Source organism: Drosophila pseudoobscura, chromosome 2 (assembly GCF_009870125.1).
Source record: "Drosophila pseudoobscura strain MV-25-SWS-2005 chromosome 2, UCI_Dpse_MV25, whole genome shotgun sequence".
NCBI classification, from domain to species: domain Eukaryota; kingdom Metazoa; phylum Arthropoda; class Insecta; order Diptera; family Drosophilidae; genus Drosophila; species Drosophila pseudoobscura.
In genome coordinates this window covers 31,174,958-31,195,397 of record NC_046679.1, presented here as the reverse complement: position 1 = coordinate 31,195,397, position 20,440 = coordinate 31,174,958, and the positions used below count along the sequence as shown (strand labels likewise).

The following is a 20,440-nucleotide window of genomic DNA, read 5'->3' as shown; positions in this document are numbered from 1 at the left end:
ATTTAAACTTAGATTTGAAAATGTAGGCCGAAGGTTTGTAGTATATTTCTCTGATTCAACATAAATATAGGTCATATTAAAGTTCAAGGCTCCTTTTTTACGATTTACTTTTGAAATCACATAACAAAAATATGTGAAAACTGGAGCACCTGAAAACGAAACGTTTTTGCTGAAAACGTAATCCGCAAAAGTAAGTGAAAAACGGAGCCTGACTGAATATTTGTTAACATATATTTCTCAAAAATGTAATACATATATTATATATATTTTGCATGATTTTATAGACTAAATAAGGGCTATATTAAAAAGACTTTTCAACACCCTGATATTTAAATCAAAATTACCCAGAATTTCTGGGTAATTTCAGTATACAAGTTTTTGGAATTAAAAGCCGAACATTTAATTTAAATCTGGATATGTTTCATTTTACTATGCCAGTAATGGGTATTATGAGGGAGGGTCATTTCCAAGTATTAGACAGGAGTGAAGTCCACAAAGGTGTATAGATCCTCTACAAAAATAATCACAAGTCAAAGGTTTACGGCCTCTTTTAATAGGTGATCCATTATTCGCTACGGCATTGCTACTCTTTGCTTCTTGGGTCGCCTTAGCGCGTGCTCGAGTGCATTTACTCACACTCCCTCCTCACACACACACACACTCACGCTTGCACTTGCACAAATACAAACAGATGCCATTGCCATTTTTGTTTTTTTGTTGCTGTTTGATTGCGTTTTTATCTTCGTCATTTCAGCAGTGCCGTGCCTCTGTCCCCCACTGTGCCAATCCAGGACCCGCTCGCACTCCAAATGCAACTGCAACCGTGGCAGCAAGGCTTCAGCGATATATTTTACTGCGACAACATTTCATTGCAAACATTGTGCAATTTCACTTTAAACGTCAATCGATTTTCATGTGATTTTTACCAGCATTTCTCCTCATTGTCCCACCACACAACCTTTGACTTTTCTCTAGTGTCCGCAGAATGTTCTTCTGGGTTTGCTTTTTTCGGTTTGAGGAGAAAAGTTTGTCAGGTGAAGACTTTTGAGACGATAAGTTGTGGTCATTGAAGAATAAAGATAAATATTTATAAATAGAATGCTCAGGGCAAAAAAAAAAGCTTTAGTGCAAAGTCTTATAATCTGAACATGCATTTATGAGTATGTCCGAGGGAATCAATATTTTACGAGTACCACCGTCTGCAGGCCATTTAAAGTTTATTTTGAGTAATCAAAACCTATGGCTACAATCGAATATTCCTACCGATATTTACCCGCATATCAGTCTCTTTTTTATTTATTTTTTTTCTTTCCGATCGCTGAGCTTTTTTTTAGATCTGAAGTGAGGGTCAATATGCCCTTATAATGGTCATAGCATATCATAAAAGATTACAATAAAAAAAGATCCCCCTCAATTAATCATCATGATAGATAGCTAAGCGATAGATAGCAGTAGCTTTTTACACATTCCTAGAAATCTTTATTTACTTATGTGAGTACATACTATACATATATAAATGATATTTAGGTGCATACATAAGTACGAGTACAATAGTACTAATCATCATTCATGCTGATAAGCATGAGATTATTGAGACTTGTGTGTGTGTGATTGAGAGCTCGTTCAGTTGTCTGGAGATTGTCGAAGTGAACGGATCGAAATGGAGACGCAAACATTTGTACTGGCAGTTTTGGTCGCGCTCTGCCTCTGCGGCTTGCCACAGAGGACGGAAGCGGTTCGCATGAAGATACCCCTCATACCGGATCTACCAAAATCGTTTGACTGTCGGGCTGACAGCATTGGTATCACCTACAATCTGACAGCAGTAAGTAGGGATGAGCGCTGGCCCCCCCCCCCCCCCCCCCCCAAGAATTTCTATTCTAATTGCAATTGAGTTTCCCTGCAGCTCTCTGGCTTCTGGTACGAGGCTGCCCGCGTGCCGAATGTGGATGTGCTGGAGTGTCTGAATGTGTCTGTTCCCGACGCCATCGAACAGGATCAGCTTGAGCTGGATTTGAAATACATCAGCACCGTGAACGGTGGCTGGCAGTACACCGAAGAACAGGTAAACTTCCCCTGGGACAATGACACCGAACGCGGCGTCTTCAAGCTACAGTACGGAAGAATCATAGTCACGTACAAACTGATAAACACCGACTACACTACGTACGCGCTCGTCTGCGGCTACGGCAACATATCCCCGATGCCCCTCTTCAAGCTCTTCACGCGCCAACGGGAGCTTAACCAGACTATAATAGCAGTAATTCAGGCGGTAGCCGATCATCAGGGGATCGGCAACCAGATTGCCTGGGAGCAACAATCGCTGGCCAAGTGCAATGCCTCCACTATGGCAACCTCTTTAGGAATCGTAATTGGACTCGTTTTCCTACTGTCCGCCTACTTTAGATAGTTTGTGCACCTACACATTGAATTTAGAGTGTAAGTTATGTCACAGGAAACTGTTACGTGAAATTCTAATCAACGTTTTATCATATCATGGATATCTGTATTATGGTTGTTGCCATTTGCGGCCGTTGAACTGATCTTTGATATGAATCATTAAAGTCTGATATCCACGATCATAAAGAAATTGGGCCAAAGAAAGTATGTGGACAGATATCTGTAATGTTTAGGCATAAGTACGAGTATATCTTAGTATTTTTCAAATGAATTTATGAGTACATGTGATAAGTAATTAAAGATCTTCCTACCTTAAAGCTCTTTTCATTCCGATCAGTGTTAGTGTTTCGGTCTTCCCTGAAACGTTTTCTTTGTCTTGTTTTTCCACCCTACTCTTTCGGCTGATAAGCTATTTGTATTCAGATTAAATCAAGCACACGCATATTGAGAGGAATAGAGAGAGAGTTTCTATTTCAAAGCAGGCTGATGGGCATACCCCAGTACCCCCCGTAACCCCCGTAACCCCAGTAACCCCAGTAAGCACATGCCGGTGCAATTACGTTGCCTGAAATGCCGAAAGGAAATGCTTCGAAATATGACCAGAGATGCCGATGAGGAATTTTTTTCGGTCGATTTTCTTGGCATTTTCATAAACCCACTGCAGCCGAAAGGGAATGCAGGAAGGGGGTGGTGGGCGAAATAAAGCGAATGGAAAATGCTTTAAGTAGAGCTCGAAGCGTTTTCAGCTTCAGCTTCATTGGGCCTCCACTCCGGACACGGACACGGATCCGGCCTGGTCCCGTTTTGCTGGCCAGTTGTCGACGATTCAATGAAGTGCAAAAGAGTGGATGACGGAGCCGGGTAGACTGGTAGCGATAGCAGGGCACTTTCATTGATTTGATGCGTTTGCGTGCCGCTTGCGGTTGTTGCATGCTTGACTTGAGCGCCACCGAAAGCCGACCGAAGGGAAGCCCAGTACCAGCGGCCATGGGAGTGGTTAAAGGAGCTCCAAAGCTGTTTACTCGAAGCAAACCAAGTGAAATTGAAAGCCTTTTTGCCGATAATTGTGTCCGGCTGCTGCTCCGCCTGCTCCAGGACCGGCCACCGATCCTACTCAACGTTGCGCTGGTATGTGTGCACAACATGATTACTTGCCCCAAAATGGACGTAATCATGCGATGACTCTGCAAAAATCTCTCCAAACATACCAGACGCCCAGCCACGCTCTAGAAAAATGAAAGAAATGGTAGAAAGCAAATCGAAAACTGAAAACGAAAGTTAATGTGGCACAACGGCACAGGCCACATGGCCGGAGCTGGAGCAAAGGGTTAAACATGGCCAACAACAAGAGTCGAACCCTGCCGCCAGTCCGTACGTGTTCCAATTAATTTTGACATTTGCTCTTAATAGATGTGCAACAAGGTTTCGATTTCGGTTGAGTTACGCCCTGGAAAACAGGGTTCATAAATAAAGTGACCCTTTTTTTCTTTTGCAGAGATACAGAGATGGAGAGATACAGGTTTTGTGATTGAGATGAAAGAAATCTGACGACTGGAAGCAGTTCCAACTGAGTTCAGTTCAATCTCAGTTCCTACAGAATGCCGTCTATATGATAACCCTTATCCTCATCCCTCATCCTCCTTTAGCTTTCAAGTACAAATATTTTCACAGCACTCACAATTCCCGCCACTCCTTTTGATTATGATAATCATGATTAACCCATGCAAGGGCCCAGAATTTATGCTCTTTACATGGACTGCTTAAAAATGCAACTATTCAAAATGCACGGGCCAAAAATCTGGCAAACTTTTCCCAGACTTCAGCCGAGCACAATCGAAAGGCGGGGAACTACAGCAAACAGGAAAAAAAGGAGAAGAGAAGAGAAAACTAAAAACCCGGCAGCCCAAACATGCGAAACTATTAAAAACATGTCTTTGTCCTTTGGCTTCGGGTGGCATATAATGAAATTCCTAGCTGCTTTGTGGACCCAGGACCCACCGAGCCACTTGGCGGCATGCCTCGCGCTCCCTCTCCGCATGTGCCTCAGATTTTTTCCAGTATCAATCTAGGTGAAATATTAACAAGCGGAGTCGAGACTAAAGTTTGTGCGACAGAAGAGACAGAAAGCCGACGAGGACGGCAGCTGCAACAGCAGCGACGGCAGCTCATAAAAATTCCTTAGCTGACGACAAAAGCTGCGGACCAGGGCTGGATGGGGGAGGGGCAGGGGATATATGTATATAGGGAGGAGTCTGGAAGAGCTTAAAGCGCGGCAAGCGATGCTGAAACAATAGACTCGAGTTAACTTAAATTGATTCCCAGACGTTTACCGGCAGAATGAAACTCAACTCAGACATCGCCATTTTGTTGTGACTCCAAAGTTACTTGCCCCGGCCCGTGCTGCCCCCCTGCCTCTTCTGGCACCTTGATTGCAAGTTATTTGCAATTTTGTGCAAATTTAAAAAAGGCAAAAAGGACCAAAATGAGAGGGAAACGCAGACAGACAGCTCCTCCCGCCTCCTTCCTTCCTTCCTGCTTTCGACTTTGGCACTGCACTTGAACATTTTTTAAGTGTGCGCGAAATTTTTTATGCAATTTGTTCCTGAACGAATGGAGGACGGATGGTGGGAGTCGGGCTATGGGCTATTGTTGTGCCCCATGTTGCCCAGGAGACTGCCCCGCCGTCTGGCCCCGTCCAGCTGCTCAATTTGCTGGTTTATTTTTTGCATTCGGGACTCGCGATTCGGGATATTAAAATTGACACTTCATTTATGTCACTCTCAATGTGGCAGTCAAGTTTCAACGATTTTAAATGATTTTCGAGCTCCGAATTGTGTGGGGGATTGTACTGCAATTTCCATTGGAAGATGGCATCCACTTGATGTAATCAAAATGGAATTGTTGTTGCGGTTAAGGATTGGGTGTGAGCTTTATTGAGTCCTTGTTTTTTTTACGCCTTAAAGAGGGTTAATACTGGATAAAGAACTATGTAGAGATAGCACCACTCTGCAGGGGCCTTCTTTCCCTACAATCCAAAGTTCTCCAAGTGAGCCGCCACCAACATTTCCATTTCATGTCAAATTCCCTTTAATAAAACCCTACAAGTTCATTGTCTCTCCCACCTTATAAGGTGTTTCCGACTGCCAATCTCTGCCTTTGGTTAACTTCAGTACTGCCTCAAAAAGAGGGCCTGGCCCTAGAAGATTTCATTAAGTGCTGGTTGTGGAAGTCCTTTTAGCATCAGTACACGCTGTGCACCCTCGGCCTTCTGTGCAACAATGAAACTGCAACAAAGCCCCATAGCGCAACAAAAACAAGAAGCGAAGACTGCGAAGGTTGCACTTGAAGTCATTCAGCCTCATACTGCGAGTGGTGCAAACTTTTTAAGTGAATTTTTGATTAGATCTGGACGAAAGTTTTTTGTCGCACAGCCCCAGCAGCAGCAATGGACGGAGCGAAAGGCGAACGGGGAACGGGGAACAGGGAACAGACATATATATAGAATAGATGCCTTTTCCAACTTAAAGTCACCAGTTAGTTGTGCCCTTTGTAATTTGCGCAAAAGTATATTTATTTGTGCGAAGGGATAATAATAAAATATGCGCTACAGATAGTTGCCAGCCCGCGCCAGTGCTGGAAAGTTGTCCCTGGACCGAACGGAGTAGCAAAGGTAGCGAAACTGTACCTACTGCAACTTTTCGCGAACAGTTCTCAGTCTGGCCGCCTCCTCCCTCCCTCTGCAGTCGAAATCAGGCTGGTTTCATTGCTGAAGTTTTGCGCCAAAGTTAATAAAATTATTTGCCACAGACTTTGATAAATATGAAACAAGTCTCTGGCAAATGGCAAATAAATACTGAAACACCAGAACAGAGAAGGAACTCCTGTAGATCGGTGGGACAGAGAGACAGATAGAGTTTTGTCGCCAATATGAATTATTTGGAAAAGTTGTGTTGCAATTTCTGTGCAGGTCGCTTCAAGTAATTGCTCTGAAGGCAGATAAGGGTCGAGTGGGAGGACATGGATAGTTTGCAAAGGTTAGGGATATAGATAGATATATTGATTTGGAGCCGAATCATCCCACTATCTATCCTGCATTCTTTATATGATTTTTTGTAATTATTCTTAAACCAAATAGCAATAAATTTTCCACCCCATCTTCGATCCGCCATCAACCACATACAAAAAATATCGTCAACAGAGGAACATTTTAAATTGCAACCCTAGACCCCTGCCAATCCTTTCAGGGTTGTCCCAGCTTGGTCCTGCTCCTTTTTTGCTTTTTTTCTACCATATGCATTCCATGTACGAGTAGTTATTATTCATTGTCGTGCTTCAGCAAATATCAAATAGAGTCCGGCGAGTGGCTGCCGGGGATTCATTCCTTCTGACTCTTCTTTATGCTTCACTCTCCGCCGTATTTTGTTTTCTCCGTTACACACTCGTATGAGCTGGGCGGATCGGACTGGAATGGCAGGGGTGGGGTTTATTGGCAACCCCAAAACGACATTTGCAAAAAATAAAAGAAAGGAAACGAGAAATTTTTAATCGAAACATTTGTAGCGTGAAATTGTCGTTATGTTTGCATTCCTTTTTTTAAGCAGCAATATGTTAGGATTTAAATATATGTATTTATGGGTTGGCATGGGATGTATCGATTATTGATTGGTTTCTGCTTTACAGAGAATTTCAATAAATTTGCAACTTTTTCGAGCTGCGGAGGAGTCGCTGATGTGTGACATTGATATGCCATCGAAGGGCGAGAACAGTCATTAGCCGGTCATTAATCATAATTAAAAGAGAGCCACATCCCCCACCTCACACCTCCCACTGGGGTAATCCTTTTCGGGTAGACTTAAATTTCGTAGGAAACTTAAAGAGCTAGTACAGGGCCATAAATCTCAATTTTCCACAAATTAGGCGACGATATGCCAAGGAAAGACCACTGCAATCCAGAGTTCAGGTAACTGAAAGCCACACATCAACTCCAACTATAACTCAACTCAATTCGGGAGTTTCGCCTATCGGTTCTCTCTCTCTTCGCTCCCTCTTGGTGACATCTGCTCAATTTATCGTTATTTCTGGCAAAAGCAAAACAAAAAATCAATTTACCCTATGATAAAAAGAACCAACAGTAGAGCACCAGCGACCATCGGAGCAGGAGAAAATAGGCAAAAAAATTCCAAATGAAGACAGCAACAAAGGGCAACAGGGGGAACAGGGAAAAGGAAAACTTTTGAAGCTGGCAAATCGAACTGTTCCGCCGGTTCCTCCTCCTCCCGGCTCTTTGGCTCCTGAAGCATTTAAGTGATTTATGCCTTGGAAACTGTTTTTGAAATGTGGCTTCAGTCTCGGCTCTCTGAGCCTAGTCTCTGTCTCCGTCTCTGCTCTGCTCTACTCGGTCCCATGCTCATTGCTCGAATCGCTCTCCTCTGGAATTGCTCCGATGGCTGGCCAAAAGTCAAGAGAATGCCGAACAACCGAACACAAAACTGTCCAAAGTATACAAATTGGCTTGGCATGAGTTATTGATGATCCAGGCCATGAAATGAACGACCGCAGGGCCGATGCTGATGCCGATGCTGCTCCCTATACCCATGCCCTGTTCCCCCACAAACTGACTGACGGAGTGACTAACCGACTCGAGGACCATGGTGGATGTGGAAACAAATGTCTACCATTTGGAAGAAGAACTCTACCAGAAGAAGAAAAGTTTCGCTAGGCCAAAAAAAATTACCAAATGAGTGGGCGGACAAGTCTCTGGCTAATTGAGGAAAACTTTTATGCAATGCACTGGAAAAGCGGCTGATGAAAAGGGGTGTCAGAGGAATCCATCTGTTGAGCTAGTTTCGAGCTAAATGAATGACCAAAATGGATTGGGACTCGAAAGCTCTGACATCTATTGGTACGATCACAGTGTCTCCGCATCTTGGAAGTAAAGGACACCCTTCTCTAATACCTACAAAAAGCATTGACCTAATTAGGCCCACACTAAAACTAAAACAGACTAAGACATAATTCACATACTCAGCCCATTAAAACGTAGTCCAAGTCACATAAAATATTCATGGGGTGGCACCCCAGCCCCCGGTTATTACAGGATCATAACTCATGTCCAGAGCAAGACAGCATTAAGCATAAAGCCTGGTTATCACAGCGACAAAATCGTGTTATTTAATGTTGTGCTAATTTCTGGCCAAGTCAACGAAGCAGCACACACATCCGAGCCCGAACACACCCCAGGTAGAGGTTAACCCCCCGCCAGGTGAAAGTCGTGACATTTTTCTGTGTGTCCAAGCAAACGGAGGCTCATTTCTTGGTCATTTCCGTCAAGTGTTGCCTTGTGGCTGGGGCTGTGGCCGTGGCTGTGGCACACGAACCTATTAACAAATGACCAGACATTTAAGCCAAATGCTTCCGGGCTGGCCCAGGCTAAATGCCTGAAAATTATGCTGCCTCAACATGAAAGGGCAAAAGAACCAGACCACCACAAAAAATTAACGACAAACAAGGGAAATTTGGGTGTTGGTAAAGCCGAATGGCTAATGCGCTTTGAAATGAAGAAAAGTCTTAATATTTTTACCTTAACGAATATTTGAAATAAACTTAAGTTTGAATTCGGATTAGAGTTTTGGCGGTCGAGTAAGTCCCTCATACCCCTGCATACCCTATACCCATAGCTTGCATAAGAAACGATGAGTTATGTTAACATTCTGGCTTCTGCATGGGGAGGCCTTGTGTCCTGAAACCCTGGGTGTCACTGTGTCAATTGCCTTGGCTGCTGGCCCTGCCCAATTTGGCGTGGGCTTAATTAAGTTACAACCACAAGGATGACAGCGTCGAGGGCGATACAATTTCACTAATTTCCGTGCAAGGCGACACCGACAATCAGCGGCCGGCGAATGTTAAATGCTTAGCCCCACTAGCCGGTCACGAGTTAATAAATATTGTCGGTCGCCCCGGCGCACCCAAACCAAAATAAACCAAACTGTTTTCCAGGCGTTAAAAGCCCAGAAATGAATGGTCAATATATGTGGAAGCATAAATAATATTTTGGGGTTGGCATTCCCATCCCTCATCCCCTCCTTCCTGTCGTGTCGCCTGGCGTGTTTGAGCAACATTTCCGCTGAGTTTTGTTTGCATTCAATTAACAAAAACTGGACATGGACATGGACATGGACAGCGCCGAATTGGGTGCGCTGTGTCTGGATGGACAGGGACTGGGACACTGATCTGATCTGCTCTGGCCTGGACTGGCCTGGTCTTTGGCGTGGTAAAGTGTGCTCTGCTTGATGGTCTGGTCGTGACGTTAGCAGGCTAATTGAGTGGTGCCACACAGAATATTGTCGGCAGTTGAACAAGCAGTAAAATGAAATATGATTGAAAGTGTAAATAGATATTTATTAGCATGGGAATTCTCAGACATCATTAGAAGGAAAATTAAACTACACAGATTGGCCTCGGCTCTGTTTCCAACTCTTTCTCGTCGCTTAGAGGAGCTCCCAGGAGCGACACTTAATGAGTCCATCTTGACAGTTTAATAAGTCCATTGCTGCAGGGGAAATCGAATTTATCCGACACTTTCCAGCTCATCGCCCGCATCCGCTGCCCCAGCAAGAGGAAAGTTGACGAGTTTCAATGACCACTTCTTAAGTCCGTAAAGACAGTCGGTCCAGTGGCCAGTCCGATAGCTACAGGCGCTTCCGACTCTCGCCATGGCTTAACTTCAAAATACCAGCCAGGACTACAGCAGGCACTGAAGCCCCTTCATTCAGCCAAGTGGCTTTTCCTTGTCCTGGCCACACTTCAGTTCTTGTGCTCGTACAATAATCTTGATTTTGTGGTCAATTGAATTCTTAACTTCTCAAAGCCCGAGACACACAACAGCCAGGCCAAAGATATCTCGAGGGCGTGGACGTGGACATGGCCATGGATGACAGCGCAAAGGAGGCGGCGAGTGAGTGTGGGGCTGTTGAGCATTTGCGCAGTCGGTAACTGGTAAACGGCGCCAAATTGCGATTACTCAACAACAGCAACAACAGCACCAGAAGGCTCTCGTTCGGGTTCCAGCACACAAAGAATGACTGAGCAGAAAACGATTTTGGCGTTGCCTACTTATTGGCCATTGATTTCTGAAAAATTGGCCAAGCACAGGGCCAAGAGAGAAGTCCAATTTGTGGGCCAATTTAATGCGTTATGATCTTTATGAGGGGGCGAGGCAAGAGGCTCTCGCCGGGCTCCTTCCGCCTTGGACTGTTTCCGTCTCCTCCACCGAACCGAGACCGAATCATTTGCCACAGCCCATTGCCATTGCCATTGCCCTTCCATGATTTCGCCTTTCGTCCTGGTTTTCCCTGTTCGAGTAGTTTTTGTTTCGTGTACGAACATCTTTATGGGTAATTAAAACTTTTCCCTATTTTTGCCCAAAAAGTTGGTTTTTGTTTTTCCCAATCCCCAAACCCAATCCCAATCCCAATCCCAAACCCATTTCCCCAGCACATTCACTTCCTGTTTTCTAGTCAAATTTATTGCCGTTCAATAATACGAATTTTTGGCCTTTCTCCTGCCTGCCAGAGATAGAGAGAGAAGTAGAGAGAGATGCCAGCAGATGTGCTGCTGGCAAACTATTTCGCTCAGAATAGTTTTCGGAGCACGTTTGCGTTCACACTCGAATGTTCCACATTATTGAAATGGAAGCGCGGGGTAATGTGTCTGCAATTTTTGGTCTACTGCGAGTGTTGTGGGCTCTTAGCTTTGCTCCTGCCACTTTTGGCAAATTATTTTCGCGATTATCTTGGCAAGTTTTTTGGTTATTTGTGGACCAAAGTTCGAGTATTACCAAGTATAGTTTCTGCTGATCAATAATGGATAGTAGGGGGAATACAGATACACAGGAAAATAGAGGATAATAATAAGCGAAAACCCATCTCTTTGTTACCCCTTTTGGCTAAACCTATCCTGGCCTTTAGTAAGCACTTCTAAGGAGGACTTAACCACACACCCCCCCTTCCCCAACACGCACTCCACGAGAAAACCCGCTTTCGTGCATTATCTCCCAAAGAAGATGGAATGGGGATGGGGTGTGGGTGGGTGGGAGCCCAACTTGAGTCTAAGTCTTATCACAAATTTGCAAGTATTAACGCTTCGTGGGGCAACTTCCGCTTGTTTGCTGAGCGGCTTAGAAGAAGCCCCACACTCGCACATCCACAGCCACATCCACAGACACTTAGACACACTCGCTCCGCACATCAGAGCCAAGACAAATTGCAGATTGGTAGACTCCACACGCACAAGACTCGAAGGAGGATTCCCGCCCCGCGGCAAGGGCGTGGAACAAAGAGAAAAATCCATATTTTATTTTGATTACTTTCCGGCGCCACGGCAGGTGTCGATTTCGTACAATTTTTCTTTGGTTGAAATTAAATTTATCCAGGGATTCCTTCTCCGCCCCACACACACACAAATCAGCGTCAATCAATTTTGCTGGGTTGTCGTCAGACAAAAACAAGCCACACCGCACCACGTAGCCACATAGCGGAATATCCTTTTGTAATGGGCAAAATTATTGAATTTGTCAACGACTGCCGCAGGCGCCTGGACCCAAAAATTAGGCGGAGGGTCTGTTGTGTAGCCTTAAAGCCGCCAAAATTAAAGATCTGGTAGATTTATGTGGCTGTTGTAGGTGTCGGGCAAACAAAATTATGTCTCGAAACGATTTTCCACCTTTGCCGTCATACATCATCAGGAAGGAGGCGGAGGAGGACCACGTGCCCCTCAGAGACGAGGCAAAAACCAACCCTCCAACGTTAACAAATTTCTTTGCGACGTTTTGAAATTTTTTCCAGCTAATGTAAATCGCATGTGAGTGAGTGGTGTATGTGGGTATGACCCATGCCTTATTTAGTGCAGAGCTCCCCCGTCCCCCCATCGCAGAACACAAACTCCCCTGAACAAAGTGATTTGTTGACAAAGAAATTTTTTAATAATTCACCGAGTCAGGACCAGGAGCAGGATCAGGACAAGAGAAAATCTCATTCAGCATAAGTGATGATGTAATTTTCGCTAAAAATTGAAAAAATCTCCACGCAAGCAGGAGCAATTGGGCTGAGGGGAAGGGGCAGTGGCATTGGCAGTGGAGCCCTAACGGTAACCCCTCACGTAAAATATGTTGCAACAATATGTTGAGTGAGTGTGTGCCACTGACGATGATGAATGTGGCACGCATGCGTTGCACTGATTTAGCTGACGGACCAACTGACAATCCTGTCACGGTTCCGTGCGTGCGAATTATGCTGCCTTTCCTGAGGTCCTCGAATCCACTTTATCATAGTCGAAAAGATGGGTGCATATATAGTGATTTAGGGATCGGCATACAATCCTTTGTGAATTTTTAAGGTATTTGCACCTGAGAGAATTGATACAGACCATCTCCTGATCATAACCGTTGAAGCTATATACATAATTCCATCTTTATTCATATCAAAAAATTTTAAATATTTAATTGAAAATCTGTGGAAGCTTGGAAATCGATTCTCAATTAATTATGTATTACGAAAGAGTGAACTCTGTAATGCGTTTCCATTACCAGACCAGTAATAGACCAGCCCATCCCCCAGAATTCCCAGAACTTCCTTCTCAATCACTTGATGGCTCAATGCACTCCTCAGAGGACGGGAGTAAGTAAGTTCCTGTCTCCCCTTGCGATCATATATTTCTCTCCCCGGCAAATGATAGTCGGAGGAAGCTGGACAGCTTTTAATGTCTCGACAGGAGGCGGTGGTATGGCGGTATGGTCATGTGCATAGCTCATTAGTTTTTGCCTAATTTGAAAGGCCAGAGTTCGTTTCCTACCCTGGCCTAATGGAATTCAATCAATATCCATTTACTTCGATAAGGAAGGTCGCCCCATCAGGGGCCAACAGTGGAAAAATGAACTAGGAAGGAGGGGAAGTGTGGCGGCCATCCCAAAATGGGAACTGAAAAATTTCTTAATTATCCTGACGTGGAATGGTTTGTGGGCGCCATGGGCATGGTTGACAAGCTGCCGGCTGTTGCGTGGCGTGGCGCGCTCTCCCTCGTACTCGTCAGCTTATGGGCATTCTGTTTCCTTAATGTTTGCGGACAAAGCAAGACAAATGGATCGGCAGCCATCAGATGGGCAGCCATCGGATGGGCAGCCATAGGACAAAATTTTGTGGACATTGAAGAAAAGTTTACTTTAAACGGAAGCGACAGAACAGGAAAGAAAATCTCCTTAGATTGTGACATCTCACGTGTATTCCCATCTCTTAAGTAGAAATCATTTAAATTTATGAAATTTGATTGGATGCAAATCGTTTCCTTGATAATAATCTCAGTTGAAAACAATATGCCACAAATGTCAATAGAACAATACTCGGAGACGAAAGGAAAAGCCCCAAAACATTCTACGCCAGAACGAACCCAGGACGCAGGGAAACGAGGAAAAATAAGTATGAAAATGCTGAAAAGCGTATAATCTGCTTATCAAAGGGCTGCAGTCCTTTTTTAAACGTACTACTCCTCCGCCCTTCGGGCACCAACCACTCGGATGAGGACGCAACGGTTCTAGGAAAAATGAAATGAAAATTGTAAACAAAGAGAAGTGAAAATTTGATTTGCATTTTCTTGCGCAAAATGAAACTGAAATTAAATTGTTCCCCATTTTTCGGTTTCATTTCGCATTTGGTTACGTCTAAATAAATATGAAAGGAAGGAAGTCAAGCCCAGATATATATATTTTATAAACAACAAATATTTTATAGAGGTATCCAACTTTAGGAAATTGTACAAAGAAATAAATAAATTATTATGTAAGCAAATCAAAACCCATCTTTTGGGGAAACTACTGACAAATCATCCAAGGCATCTGCTCCAGAGGAGTCCAGTGCCTTCACCTGCCAATTCTGCAAGGCAAGATTATTATGTAACCGATATCTGACCCTATGTGTGTACGCCGTTGGCAACCGATTCAAGTCAAGTCATGTTCATTAAAAAGCGCAACAAACTGCAGCAAAATCTGTGTGTTAAATCTTGAGACCCAACGACAGGGTCCGTGGCAGGGGCAGAAGTAGAAACAAGAGCAGCCTCCGATGCCCAGGGGGGAAAACAGACACAGATGGAGGAGAAGGAGACTGAACCGAACCCAAGATGCAAGAAACAAGATGGAACTTTTGCGCCGCCTCAATTATAATGAGAAAAGCAAACGAATTGGAAATAATTTTCAATTCACTTGTTTCCCACCTACTTTCGTTGCTTTATACGTTGCTTATTTGGGCGATCTTCAAATATTTATGCGCCCTTTGTTTCCATTATTTATTTCACTGGCAAAACTTTTGCATGCAGCTCGAAATCCAAATCGAAATCGGAAACCGAATCGGACGCACCTTCCTCCATGTCTGGACCTTCACTGCTGCCCGCTGGCTTAGTTTTGGGGTCTTCTGCGATTGATAAAGCTGTTAATATTACCTTTTTTTTCGCCGGCCAACGGAGTGGACACATGCACATGTACATGGGCATGTACACAGGTAGGTGTGGCTTGTTTGCTGACGATAAACGAAACTCCTTTGGCAAAATAATGAATTATTTATGCAGCAGAAACACAAAGGCAAAATGAATAGCTGAATGAATATGTTGAGGCTTAAGTTAATTGGCCAGGACTACCAAGAAGTCCAGTAATTAACTCAATTAATGGATATAAAAAGCAAAACTGTATAGTCTCATGAAACAGATTACATTCGTATGTGCAAACCAAATATAAAACGAGGGGGAACGTTGTGAATTGCTGCGGCGACCGCAACTCTAAATTAATACCCGATACTTAGTCAGTTTGGCTCTCCTCCACCAGACGGAGCTAACATTGCACGACACGACAAAGAGTGCGTGCGAAAGAGACGGAAATTCAGTCTGAGCATATCGTCGTGCGCTGCGTAGCGACTGATTTCTTGATTTTTATTGTATAATTATTATTATAACTGACTGATTTCTTGATTTTTATTGTATAATTATTATTATAATTATTATTCTTGATTTTTATTGAATAATTATTATTTTTGATTTTTATTGAATAATTATTATTATAATTATTATTTACTATATATATATAATAATAATTACTATCATAATTATTATTATACCCGATACTTAAAATGAGTATTGGGGTATATTAGATTTGTGGTAAAAGTGTATGTGTGTAATGTCCAGAAGGAAGCGTTTCCGACCCCATAAAGTATATATATTCTTGATCAGCATCAATAGCCGAGTCGATTGAGCCATGTCTGTCTGTCCGTCCGTCCGTCTGTCCGTCCCCTTCAGCGCCTAATGCTTAAAGACTATAAGAGCTAGAGCAACGATGTTTTGGATACAGACTGCTCCAAAAATTATTCAAAACTTTGCCCCGCCCACTTCCGCCCCCACAAAGGGCGAAAATCTGTGGCATCCACAATTTCGACGATACGAGAAAACTAAAAACGCAGAATCGTAGAAGATGACTATATCTTCTAGAGTGCAAAATCTGAGCCAGATCGTATAATTATTACAGCCAGAATCACGAAAACAATTTCACTCTTTCTCGCTGTGTCTCACTCTAACACACAGGATTCATAGTCGGTTTTGCCAATTGCAAAATATGAGTTCAAGGATCTCAGAACCCATAAGAGCTAGAGCAACCAAATTTGGTATCCACACTCCTGTGATATCGGACCTTGACCATTTTGTGTCGAAATTTCGCCGCACCCCCTTCCGCCCCCGCAAAGGACGAAAATCTGGGGCAACCACAAATCTCAGAGACTATTAAGGCTAAAGTAACCAAATTTGGTACACACACTCCTTTAAGATGTCACTATAAAACGTAATATCAGAATTTCGCCCCACCCCCATCCGCGCCTACAAAGGACGAAAATCTGTTGCATCCACAATATTGCAGATTCGAGAAAACTAAAAACGCAGAATCATAGAGAATGACTATATCTATCCGGTTGCTGAATTTGGATCAGATCAGATAATTTTTGTAGCCAAAAGGAACAAATCAATTTGCATTGGCTACGCAGCGCCCGACGTCACGCACAGACTGTCTCTCTCGCACGCATTCTTTGTCGTGTCGTTTAATATTAGCGGCGTCTGCCGGAGGAGAGCCATACTGACTTAGTATCGGGTATAACTGTAGAGTTGCGGTGTCCGCAGCAACTCACAACGTTCCCCCTCGTTTTTATTGTAAAATTATTATTTTTGATTTTTATTGAATAATTATTTTTATTGATTTTTATTGAATAATTATTATCATAATTATTATTTTTGATTTTTATTATTATAATTATTATTTTTTATTTTTATTGAATAATTATTATTATAATTATTATTCTAGATTTTTATTATTATAATTATTATTTTTGATTTTTATTGAATAATTATTATTATAATTATTATTCTTGATATTTATTGAATAATTATTACTATAAATTTAATTATAATTATTATTTTTGATTTTTATTGAAAAATTATTAATATAATAATTATTATTATTTTTGATTTTTGTTGAATAATTATTTTTTTTATTTTTATTGAATAATTATTACTATAATTATTATTATAACTATTATATTTGATTTTTATGGAATAATTATTATCATAATTATTAGTTTTAATTTGTATTGTATAATTATTATTCTTGATTTTTATTGATTAATTATTATTATAATTATTATTCTTGATTTTTATTGAATAATTATTATTCTTGATTTTTATTGTAGAATTATTATTCTTGATTTTTATTGAATAATTATTATTTTTCAATTTTATTGTATAATTATTATTCTTGATTTTTATTGAATAAATATTTTTTTGGATCAAAACATTAATAATAGAATTATTAATGATTAATTATTATTATAATTATTATTCTTGATTTTTATTGAATAATGATTATTTTTTTATTTTTTATGAGTAATTTTTATTTAGGATTCTTATTGTTTAATTATTAGTTTTGATTTGGATTGCTTTTGCATAAAATAAAACTAAAAAAATTCAAAAAAAAAAGAGGAGGAACGAAATTTTGAAATATATGTACTTGTAACATTGACATATAACAGAAGTCCGGATATAAAATTTCGTTGCTCTAGCTCTTATACTCTTTGAGTACTAGGCGCTGATAGGGACGGACAGACAGACAGACAGACAGGGCTCAATGGACTCGGCTATTGATGCTGATCAAGAATACTTTATGGGGTCGGAAACGATTCCTTCTGGACGTTACACACATCCATTTTCACCACAAATCTAATATACCCCCATACTCATTTTGAGTATCAGGTATACAAATTCATACCCTTGTTCACAGGATGCTGTGGCTTGATATTTATGGACAGAACGGATCCGGAATCCTTCGATTTTCTAGGTTTTTTTGTAGAATGCCTGATCCTACCTTCCGCAGCTTCGTTAATCGATAACATCGGCTCGACTTACGCCTTCAGATGGCTGCCCTGCCGGCTGCCGGCATTACTCCTTACTTAACTTCTTAATGCAAATACTGCAAATTAAATAAATTTCTTTGGCTGCCATCGCCGATTTGGCTCAGAAGTTTGCGTGCCAAGACAAAATGAAACCCTTTACGTGCACAAGGTGCAAAAAGTATCCGGAAAGTTTTCCAGCTGTTTATTTATTTGTTTGCTGATTATGGAATTTTTGCGAAGTAGATTCGAAAATGGCTGAACTGAGATATGTACTATACGTACTCGTAAGCTCTGAGACAGGTGAAAAATAAATTGGATGGTGAATATTTTTGTTAAAGGACACAGTCAGTCCCTTTTGCCTTCTGGATCTTTTGTTTACCGTTCTCCTAGGACGGTTCGGAGGAGGCTTTTAGATCCCCCTCTTATCCACATATCTCTGATAGGTGTTGGTGTTAGATGGTCTTCGATAACCCAAAGAAAACTTTTTCATTATTTCTTTTTGTGTTCTTGGGGTTCGTATTAATTAATTTCCATTTCCGTTTTGTTATCATGGGTACGCCGATTTTTACCTTCATGCTGACTAGACAATTAATCAAGTTTAATTACGGGGCAAGTGGCGCCGCACCCACCGACTCCTTATCCACTCGCGTTGCGAGTCGAGAGACGCGGACCCCCCTGAGGGTCCTCGATGTGGTGGGGCCTCATCGGCCAGGTCCTGCATTAATCACTGGAATATGCTCACATTTCTCAGAGCGCCATACATATGTATGGGGTAGGGCTTGGGGTCTCTGGCTAAGAGATAAAGCCCGCCATTAGGAGATGCCGCACGTATAACAATACATCTGGATTGAGGTGGGTCATTTAAATATTTTCGCTCTGAAATAACTTTGGAGCCCAAATTTTTCCTTAAGGTTTGGTTTTTTTTAAGGCTTTTGTTGATGGATTTCGTTTCCTACAAAGATTTTAAACTGTTTGTATGAATGACTGAGCTTGCTTAAGTCCTAACGAAATTATCCCTTGATACCATCCTGCAAGCAGTTCATCGACTGAACTTAAAGTTCCGGTTAATTTTCTCTTCAAAATAAACCTTTGTATGCGCATCTGGATTTTCTGTCTAAAGCCACTGTAGGCCGACGCACAGCAACAGCACTTTTGATCAAACAGCAACAGCATAAACGAAAGCTAGATAGAAACCACAGCCATGCCCACGTAGTTTTATCCGATTGATGAAATAATTTTCTACAAGATTGGCTGTTTTTTAGTCCTTAGACTGCCGGACTGCCAATAATTATTTAAAAACACCAGAAATAATACACGCATAATATTTTAGCTTTCTTAGAGTTCAGACCTCGAATCGTTACTTTGAATTAAATTTTTTCAAATAATACTTTTGAGTTCCAAAAAACGTTAATCCCAGAGTGACATTTCGAAGTATATGTAGAAGGATATGTAGTTGACATGTAGCACATGTGTAGTTACCGTGTAAAAGATAGAGTCACACTCACACGCAGTATGGCAACTCTGTCCAAGAGCTCGTTATTTAAAATAAACCGCCGAACTATCGCACAAAAATACCGATGACACCACAGGTAAAACACATATCGATGTATTGACTATCAATATTTTAACATCCCAACAAATTTAATTTAATTTTCAAATGTATATTTTAGAAGAAAATATTCGCTCACGAATCGTACTTACATGTTTTATTTATTCCAATAGATTGCATTTAAATCATTTTCGCTCTTTCACTTTCAAACCATTTCTATTCGGCGCGCAACTCTCGCGGTTAGTATCGATAAGCGAACTTGAATCGGGAAAGGCTCTCCTTGAACCGGTAGGCAGCAATGAGTCTCATTCCATGCACTCCAAAAGTTTTCATACCCCTAGTTTTTTTGTGGAACTTTTTTGTTTAAACCGTTTTTTAGGCAAAATCCAATAAAAGCAAGTATTTAAAATAAACCCGTCAAGTAGAAAATTGATTAAATAATTGTATGAAATTAACTGGGCAGGGCTGAGAGATCTATCTATCTAGTAATATTGGACGGAAGAACAAAAACGAGAAATATGTATACTGGAACTGAAATTCGTTAGTATATTTCCGTTATATTTTTAAAATGAGACGGTATATTTTGGTATATATCAGAGGGTCGGACGGTATATTTTAACGATAAATGCGCGGTCACACTGTAAGCAACTTCGTTTTAAATAATTTGAATATACAAATTGGGAAAATGTCCATGCAAAATGGTAAGATAATCGGCTAGATAGTATCTGGCTGGCGACAAGGAGAAAAAGCACCAAAAAGCACATTGACGACGGTTCCTATGAAGATGTCAGCATGAGAATGGAGGAAGATCTGTTGCTGGACGGCGAGGATGCACCACAAACATTGTACGAGTATATCGAGGAAAAACGGATGCCGTGCTGCGCACGTGTGTCGCAACGTTGCCATCGAGGACGAGGTAAAAGGGGAGGACGATAAAGAGGAGTCGCCTGCTGCCGGAGCAGTTTACTGGAGCCCGCTCTAGGAGACCTGTCCTTCGCCAGGTCGAAGGAGAAAAGACTCGCATCATAGC

General features: G+C 41.8%; 1 protein-coding gene across 1 annotated transcript; it reads left to right on the top strand.

Annotated features, from left to right (window-relative positions):
• The first annotated feature begins 1,592 nt into the window (after positions 1–1,592).
• Positions 1,593–2,717, top strand: LOC6898003 (uncharacterized). Its single transcript, XM_002138060.3, has 2 exons — positions 1,593–1,825; positions 1,907–2,717. The coding sequence occupies exons 1-2, from the start codon at positions 1,661–1,663 to the stop codon at positions 2,408–2,410; spliced, it is 669 nt and encodes a 222-aa protein (XP_002138096.2). The 5' UTR covers positions 1,593–1,660; the 3' UTR covers positions 2,411–2,717.
• The last annotated feature ends 17,723 nt before the right edge of the window (positions 2,718–20,440 follow it).